Source organism: Colias philodice, chromosome 7 (assembly GCF_061535455.1).
Source record: "Colias philodice isolate Cphi_HAF_F1 chromosome 7, ilColPhil1 Martin Lab GWU primary, whole genome shotgun sequence".
Classification (NCBI taxonomy): Eukaryota; Metazoa; Arthropoda; class Insecta; order Lepidoptera; family Pieridae; genus Colias; species Colias philodice.
Window position 1 is genome coordinate 8,769,029 of NC_143092.1, and position 9,249 is coordinate 8,778,277.

General features: G+C 32.7%; 2 protein-coding genes across 2 annotated transcripts; one reads left to right on the plus strand and one right to left on the minus strand.

Moving 5' to 3' along the window:
* The first annotated feature begins 1,297 nt into the window (after positions 1-1,297).
* Positions 1,298-4,120, plus strand: LOC149487232 (uncharacterized). The gene is made up of 4 exons (XM_089697132.1): positions 1,298-2,003; positions 2,525-2,647; positions 3,311-3,464; positions 4,029-4,120. The coding sequence occupies exons 1-4, from the start codon at positions 1,914-1,916 to the stop codon at positions 4,112-4,114; spliced, it is 453 nt and encodes a 150-aa protein (XP_089553258.1). The 5' UTR covers positions 1,298-1,913; the 3' UTR covers positions 4,115-4,120.
* Positions 4,121-4,913: 793 nt separating this feature from the next.
* Positions 4,914-9,002, minus strand: LOC149487233 (uncharacterized). The gene is made up of 4 exons (XM_089697134.1): positions 8,919-9,002; positions 6,285-6,458; positions 5,562-5,715; positions 4,914-5,008 (listed from the first exon to the last, which is right to left on the minus strand). The coding sequence occupies exons 1-4, from the start codon at positions 9,000-9,002 to the stop codon at positions 4,914-4,916; spliced, it is 507 nt and encodes a 168-aa protein (XP_089553260.1).
* Between the last annotated feature and the right edge of the window lie 247 nt (positions 9,003-9,249).

Sequence of the window (9,249 nt, forward strand, 5' to 3'; positions counted from 1 at the left end):
CGATCGCAATCGTCAAAGTTAGTGACACTGGAGGGCTAATCGCTTTGTAAAAATTCAAAAATGCTTGTTAACGTAGCTTCATAAGCGGCTTGGTGTAATCCATGTAGCTTACGTTATAGTTCATTTAGTTCTTTGAAATGTCAGGACGAAAAAATGCAATTAAAATTTTACATGCACATTTAATAATTTTAGTATTTCAATTTGTTCATAAAAGTCTATGTAGGATATATAATAATTAACCTATGGCACCTACTATAGATGTTAAATCAAATCATCAGACTTCAATTTGAAGTGGTTCAATTTTTCAACCTCAAAAAATAGACCCGCATCTATTTCTCCGGGATTAGAAATCCATTGCTGAAATTATCAAAGCATATCGTATATTAGCTCTTTACACTTAACGTAGGTAGATTTTCTCAAGTCTAGCCTCCATGGTATATCATTATATACCACCACAAGCACGAGCTGTTTTAAAATCGCCGATAAATTTTCAATACCATCTAGAAAGTTCCTTTAAAAGTGGAGCAACTTTTGATTGGCTGAACGATGTTTCCTTTAGAAACAGGATCCGGAGACTCTTGCCAACTTGTATTGACTTTATAAGTACTTGTAACAAACTGCAAGCTGTTGATTGAAATTATTGATAGTCGTCAGATGGCGGGTAAATTTGTGGTAAAATGTTCTTAATTTGTTGGTGTGGAGTCGTATTTAATTGTTATTGGTAAGTATGGTCATTGGTCATCAGGTTTTAGAATCGAAGACGGTTTATAAAAAAATAGCATTAATTTCATAAAAGAAAATAAGTCAATAAAGCGTTGAATCAACTGCTGGTGTGCAGTGCCTTGTTTGTTTATGGACGTTAACTTAGGCAATATTATCTTTTGCGCAGTTGGTTACATTGAAAATAGTGGAAGTATTTGAAGCTAATAGAAAAAGGCGCATATTCAGTCATAACAAACATTATATCATGACTCATTGGACCATAGTTGAATTAAAAAAAAATGTGTGCGTGTATTAGTAAGAAGTAAAACTTCTTTATGACCTTATTTTTCAAAAAATAATTTACTATATGTAACTTTACAGAAATACGTCGAATCACGCGTGGTAGGGATAAGAAAAAGATGGCGCGTAACGGAAAAATGTCACGCGTAACGAAAAAATGTTACACTAAATTTTTTTCCAACCCCGATAAAGAAGTTTTATTCTAATAATATTAATGAGTGTAATATATAAAATTTAAAGCCCAAAGTCCACGTTCTTCTAGCCTATAAGCTTGCTTAAAGCATTTTAGAAAATGTACAATTAAAATTGAGCTTTTCTTTCTTTACTTTTCCCAACATAAATTAGAGCTATGCATTTATATTGTTCATTAAAACCTACATTTTCGTGAAAGAAAATTAACTACTTCTACATTCATAGAACTTGTTTTGGCTTTATAATAGGTAACTGTAGTTTACATTAAAACTTATAATTACAACACAGAAGGTACACCTAATATGAGTTGGATTTGTATACGAGGAACATAATATCATCTTGCAACATGTTTTTTACATTTATAACAATTTTCCTAAAGAAAAGAAAAAATTTATAAAGATTTTCGCATGAATAATAGAATGTACTGTAATAGATTTCGAACATACAGAGACACAAATATCATTGTCTCAGCATCGCGTTTTACCGCTAAAGCATTGCAATATCTGCTTTGATAACAAAATTTTGTTTAAAAAGTTTATTAATTTAATGCAACTGCTGCAACAGTTTCACATACAATAACAATTTAATCTATTATTCACACAATTTTCACTTATTAAATTATAATCTATGGACAAATTTTTGATCGCGTCATATCAAATTTGTCACCTATCAATACTGTAATTAAAACAAGTAACCAACCTAAAATTAAATAGCAAACAATGACTGCCCTGGACGATTTGCCCAATGTGACCAGCTTCTTCGGCGTTGATTTAAGAACAGGATCTATGATAGTTGCAGCTTTGGGTATTGTTAGTATTATAGCAAAAAGCGGGAAGTCGAAATTTTCGTCTCATCTTGATAATTTAAGCTCATTTTAAAGGCAGTTATTTTTCTAAAAGATTTTAACTTTTAGCTGTGCTTTTAGTGTATAGATAACAAGAGCATCTGTAAGTCCATACGATAAATCGTTTTTATTTCATCCTGGAAAAACAATCTTTAAAATGGAATAGTGTAGGTGTGTGGTTCTTTAACTTAACTGGTTCTGATGCAATTCTTTAATGTAGATTGAATTTATTTTTATAAAACACAAAAGGATGAATAAAAAGCACTGCTTATATAATATGTATATCTCCAAATCTGAAAGTATTACAAATGATAGTTTCTCCGTAAAGTATAACACATAATTGGATAGTAGCTATACCATACTACAAGACGATAAATAGAGCAGCTAACAGTGATTCCACGTCGAAGAAAGATACTTCAAATTCATACAATATATACAATTGATTTTCGATATAAATCTTTATAAATGTATGTTTTTTTATTTCAGGTTCATCCAATATTCTATGGGTGCTCCTTTTTCATACCGTTAAGCTATCTTCTAGTCACAATATGGATATTGGTAGCTCTGTATTTCGCCGCAAGTGTGGTTTTGTTCTGGGGTTTGGCTAAGGTAACACATATTCTTTAATTGTATTTTTTTCGTACTGCTATTTAAGTTTTTATCAATACCAACGACAACAAAAAAAAGTATGCAATGGATAAAAAAGCATACGAAACTTTCTTGCTTCTTTATAAAATAGATTTTAGACTGCATATAAAACTCTATGAAATCAATATCTTGTAGATCGTTTAACAAGTCGGATATCGAACGTAACTGGCATTTTTGTTTTATTTCACCAGTAAAAAGAGATTCAGAAATAAAATACTTTAAAGAGAATCTGCAGCACAATTGACTCGCTTTTTTAACTCGACAATGTTTTAATTTAAAATTAAGTAACATAGATAGATCTATAAATAATTGGACCAGAGTAAATTAAGGATTCTAACTAGTAACATACCTTATTCTATAGTATCTATTATAATATCTATGCTTAATATTATAAAGCCGAAGAGTTTGTTTGTTGGTTTGTTTGAACGCGCTAATCTCAGGAACTACTGGTCCGATTCTGGATATAGATCGAGGAAGGCTATAGGCTATATATAATTACGCTAAGACCAACAGGAACCGGGAACGGGAGAAACCGCGAAGCGCGAAAGTAAAAGATAAAACTTATAAACAACACAAACATTAGCCACTATTTCACTATTTACAACTAACTTCAACCCATTTCAGGATGACACCATCCTCTGTGCTTTATGGATCTGGTATGCAGTAATCTTCGTGGTGGTGATGCTGATGATGATGATGCTTCTGGCGCTGGTCTTCACGTCCAGGAAGCAGAGGAACCGGGTCTTTATCGTTATATTGGGCATGCTGTGGTATATATGTTAGTACCCTTACATAATTAGGTTAAAATCCTGTGATGTATTTAAGTTCTAGGTATGTGATGTGAATAAGTAAATAAAAAGTAATTTAAAATGTACATGAACAATGTGACTTTTAAAAACTTTTCTTAGAATTTGTGACATTCTCAATAGGCAATTTTAAAACATTTCCAAATTTTTTGTAAATATATTCCATAAATATTTGTATACGTTTATAAAAATTAACATGAAAAGAAAGATTTTACTGCGCTTTTGTCTTCAGGATTATATGAGTGACTGTATTTAATCATACTTACTTCTCCAATTAAAAACTACTAACGCCTCGATCATTCAATAATTACTATGTAAAGTTTGTGACATAAGGTTGCGGTGTGTCCCTTAGACACATAAAACTGAAAGAATAGAATAAATTCGATCGCTCTGGCGGCTCACGAGTGGCTGAGTTGGTCAGGCATCCGCCCCGGAATGGCGCGAAAAGATGCGGGTTCGAGTCCCGCCTCGTGATCGAATTTTTTCTATTCTTTATAAATTTAAATTTATATTGTGACATAAGGTTTATTTTTCAGTGACAATATACTTTATACTAGTGGTGAATAGTCATCGAAAGCATTTGCAAGGTTCGAGCTCAACTGGCGACGATACTGTTGATTAAGATACGTGAAATAATCTTGTACTGTATTTATTATATTATTTTCTATAATATATGTGTTTTATTTACACCAGAATTGAGTAGGTTTTAAGAAAGCTCCTTCAAAATTTGTAAATCATCGTTTTTGGAGAGAGCTATAGAAGCACATAGAAACTATTATACAGTTCAAAGTAAAGTAGCCTTAAAATAGCAGTTAAATATGTATTATAGGTAAGTGGAATATCGCACATGTTCTGATATTTTGAAGAATTTACTCAATATATAAATCTGGAAGCTGTAAGAAAGTGTTGCGCGGTGGAAAAAAATTGCGCAACCTTGTGCTGAAGTCAATACTCTGCTTGGTCCTACATCATAGTTACTAAAAATGTAAATAATACACATTGACCCAAGCCTATGCAATAGCCATAATGCTAACATGCTCTGATATTTTGCGGCCATTATCATAAAATAATACTCACCATGAGGAAATATTACCCTCGTTTAATGAAAGCAAAATATCTGGCATATTTATGCCCATTATACTATAGGTCACGTCTGTTTTTACTTTATTTTATAACTGAATGAATGAATGAATCGTATTGGCTTTTTAAATTATTTTTAATCGTTTCTGTTATCTCATTTCTATATATAGTTCCTTTTTAAAATGTAGGTTTTTGTCTTGTAATCACAAAAAGTTATAATATTCTTTCCAACTTCAAAATCACTTAAGATAGGGTTAAAAAATAATCTTATTATTTTCAGTTGTATAACGATCGAAATAAAACATCATTTGAAAGGAAAAATAATTTATTACAACTCTCCTTTAATTTGAGGATAAATTAAAATTTGGATTTTTGTCCTTTTCTCTCAGCTCTAACCAATATCCATATCCAACTAAAACAATGTACCACAATATACCTGGAATATGAATAATATAGTTTTATATGATTTTTTAATTAGTAAAAAGGTAGTGAATACAGATATAATACCCATTGAGCCCCGAACGGCCCGATCGGTCCACGACACAATAGATTTGCTATTGTGTCTGTGATTCCGGGGCCTGAGTTAATAATGAAGATTTGGTTGAAAATGTTTATTACTACATTCGATCCTTATTGCAAAATATTGCAGGTAACTGTTTTGGAAAAATCCTATTCATGCTGTGCCTATATAGCGCACAGATAATGTGGATTTATAGAAACATCCTACTACTAATAAAGGCGAAAGTTTGTAAGTATGGATGTATGGATGTTTGTTACTCTTTCACGCAAATACTACTGAACCGATTACAATGAAATTTAGCACACATATAGAGGGTAACTTGGATTAACACATAGGATAGGTTTTATCCCGGAAATCCCACGGGAACGGGAACTATGCGGGTTTTTCTTTGAAAACGCGGGCGAAGCCGCGGGCGGAAAGCTAGTACAATTATATAATTTAAACAAGAATTAAATTTCTTAATACTAACAGACAGCAATAATCCCAAAGATAAACGAAAGAACCCAAGCGATGAAGTTAACTTGAGTGCTGTACATGCAAATCAAAATTATTAGAAGCACGAATGTTTGGGCCAGCCACATTGCAGTTATTACACTCCAACATAACACCACTGATGATTTTTTCTGAAAAATGATTATATGAGTAGTTAATGGCGGATAAAAAAAATGTGTGCGTGTACTAGTGTACACACGTAAGAAGTGAAACTTCTTTATGACCTTATTTTTCAAAAAATAATTTACTATATGCAACTTTACAGAAATACGTCAATCACGCGTGGTAGGGATAAAAACAAGATGGCGCGTAACGGAAAAATGTCACGCGTAACGAAAAAATGTTACACTAAATTTTTTTCCAACCCCGATAAAGAAGTTTCACTTCAAAGATATTATATTTGTAAAGAAATAAAAGAATGGGAACACTTTAATTTAACTTACGTAACCAAATTAAACTATTTAATAACTAATTGCTTACACGAATCCATTTATTACAAGTTTTAGGTAATTTTCATAAACGCATCATTATACATTCAGTGCAATGAATTGAATCATTTTTTGTAATAAGTGTAATATAACTAACTGATTTTAAAATAAACACGTGCATGACAAAATTTTCTATGATACCAGACCAATGCATTTTAAACCTTCTATAATTAGAAGTCACGATAATTACAAATAGGATCAAAATGAATTACCTCATGAATACCCCACAAGAACCACACATGGATGGCCAACATAAAGGCACAATAAACAATGCCAGTGACGCTAAAACTATACGCATTCCTCCAGACATACCGCGAGCACACGTCGCAGTCTTTGATAGTCATCACTTGGACGAATAATGCAAGACCACATGATGCTGTGACACACTGAAAGTATTATGTAGTACTAACTAATATTATAAACTGAAGAGTTTGTTTGTTTGAACGTGCTAATCTCAGGAACTACTGGTCCGATTTGAAAAATTCTTTCGGTGTTAGATAGCCCATTCATCGAGGAAGGCTATAATAGGCTATTTATCATCACGCTAAGCCCAACAGGATCAGAGCCACGCGGCTGAAACCACGAAGCACAGCTAGTGTAGTATAAACTTTATTAATAACTAGAGGTCCGCCCCGGCTTCGCCCGTGGTACATATTTCGCAATAAAAGGTAGCCTATGTCCTTTCTCGGGTATCAAAATATCTCCATACCAAATTTCATGCAAATTGGTTCAGTAGTTTAGGCGTGATTGAGTAACATACAGACAGACAGAGTTACTTTCGGATTTATAATATTAGTATGGATTATTTAATGAAAGATAGTTGTGAAAAAATCTGATATAGAGCTAATCATATGGGAAGTATTAACGTGTTTTTCCACCAATAATGTCAATTTGCACAGCACATTTTCCTCGCACAGCTTTGATGGAAACCCCCACACATTTTCACAGCACAGCTAGTTAGTTAGCTATCCTAGTACACATTTCTCTTGCACATTATTTGTGGAAAAGCACCCTTATGCTTTTCATAGCTTTGCTTGCAATTTGAAACTATTACCTATATACAATGTAATTTAAAATAATAACATTCAATATTCTATAAAAATAATATGTTGAACAGCATGTTTGTGATAAACTGAACTGCTATTTACTGTCCCTGAGTATATTTTGTATGAAACTAATGAACGTTATTATATTTATTACAGGACTATTGGAATTTTAATAATACAATAAAAACTAAGTGAACTTTGGGCATGAAAGATGAAAATAATGTAAAATTCAACCGTGTCGAAAGTTCATTTAATATTGGATTTTTAGATATTTCAGGAATTTCAATAAAAGTGGACAAATAAAATGTAAATAATACCTAAAAGCATATTTATGCGCGTGACTTCGATCCGTGATTCCATGATGTAAAGTAATACGACAGTATGCTATGTTTTCCTATACCTAAGTACTATGTTTGTGTGTCCAATGCACACAAGGGATGAACTGATTTGATTACTTTTATTATATTAAGTTTATGTGACTTCTCTTTTTAATCGAAATTCTTCTTTCTTGGTATGGTTAGGCACTAGATTTTTTTTAGAAGTAAAATGTTTTTAATTTAATACCAATTTAGTATTTAGCATCGGAGTGTCTCATAGTTGTAATTGGTCATTTCCTTTACCTACTCCAGTAAAACTTCCTACAACAATCGCTTGGCGGATTTTAAAATAATTTTTTTATCAATCCTTTATTTCATTTGAATTTATTAATAACTTATTCAGTTTACTTCCGTCTTTATTTTCTGTATGACACCGAAACTCTTGAGAACAAGTTTAGAGGACTATTATATGATTCGTGACCGACTTACCAAAGTTTCTATGAAGAGAACTCAAAAGCATTCAAAGTAAAGTTAATTTGACACGAATATATTAAATTTGAAAATTAAGGAAATACACAATTCTAAGAAACTTGTACGTAAATATTATGAATGTACGGTTTACTTTAATTGTCATTTAAAAAAATCATTTGAAATGTCATCATAATAGGTACAGGAAAACGAAAATGCGTATTACCGATTCCTAGAAAAAATCTTCATTCATGTTATTTTTACGACTATCTTATCAAATAAAATTAATATAGGTAAACCAAACTCATTTCTTCGTATTTGAAATAAATATTATGTTACAAGAAATAACACGACAGATTTTAAAGGAATTATTCCTGGATATAATTTATAGGTAATCTATATTTATACTTCACTAGCATTCCGCCCGCAGCTTCGCCCGCTTTGTTTAAAACTTAACAAATTGAAATGATAAATACAAACAGTATATTATAGGGGGAAAAACACATTGTATTGTAATAATCCCTAATGGCTGCTGAACACGGGTAGAGTAAACGGTAGAGTGAACTAACATAATACTCTACCAGTTCTCAGTACTCTAACAGTTTTAGTAGAGTAAGGGCGGCCGTACACGGACCGCTTCAAGCAGTTGAGACCGATGGCTTGAAGCGGCGACCGCGTGGTGAACTATAGATATTCATTCACTGCCGTACACGGACTGCTCGAGCAGTCAACGACCGACCGCTCGAGCAGTACGTGTACGTCGCTCAGTCGTTAACTGCTCGAGCAGTCCGTGTACGGCCGGGCTAACTGTCATACTGCCACAGTGCGTAGACGCTCTACTCTACTAAATTTTAGTAGATACTCTACCAATGGTGTCTACATTTGTATATAAGTAGGATACTTACTCTACCGTTTAATTTACCCGTGTACAGCGGCGATAAAGGAAACACCTCAAATTCTACGAAGCAATATTAAGTTCTACTATGAAATATCTAACTGTACTTACTGTACTTACAATTAAAATAATTCCACCGCACGTAGCACCTAAGCTGAGAGGATACCGACACAAGAATTTCTTTGGAGCTAATAATTTTAACATTTTTTTGTTCCAACAGATATATACTATGACAATAAGGCCAACTAGATTATAATCGGCTAACTAAACGAATACAAACATTCAGGGCAATCATTATTTTGAACTGACTTCAAATAGCAGGTTCTCAATTCGAGTGTATTTTTTGGGATTGTTACCTCAAAACTTTCGACTGGGTGAATCGATTTTGATGATATTAATTTTATTTGAAAGGTGCCTCCCGTGGGAACCTATGAAAACTGGGACATAAATT

What these genes read in the sequence shown, in the direction of transcription:
- LOC149487232 (XM_089697132.1), top strand. Translation starts at nt 1,914, where the DNA reads ATGACTGCCCTGGACGATTTGCCCAATGTGACCAGCTTCTTCGGCGTT. An exon ending in TAGTTGCAGCTTTGGGTATT is followed by an intron (nt 2,004 to 2,524) that starts GTTAGTATTATA and finishes TTTTTATTTCAG; the next exon opens with GTTCATCCAATATTCTATGG. An exon ending in GGGCATGCTGTGGTATATAT is followed by an intron (nt 3,465 to 4,028) that starts GTTAGTACCCTT and finishes TTTATTTTTCAG; the next exon opens with TGACAATATACTTTATACTA.
- LOC149487233 (XM_089697134.1), bottom strand. Translation starts at nt 9,002, where the DNA reads ATGTTAAAATTATTAGCTCCAAAGAAATTCTTGTGTCGGTATCCTCTC. An exon ending in GCGGTGGAATTATTTTAATT is followed by an intron (nt 6,459 to 8,918) that starts GTAAGTACAGTA and finishes TAATACTTTCAG; the next exon opens with TGTGTCACAGCATCATGTGG. An exon ending in TCTTGTGGGGTATTCATGAG is followed by an intron (nt 5,716 to 6,284) that starts GTAATTCATTTT and finishes ATCATTTTTCAG; the next exon opens with AAAAAATCATCAGTGGTGTT.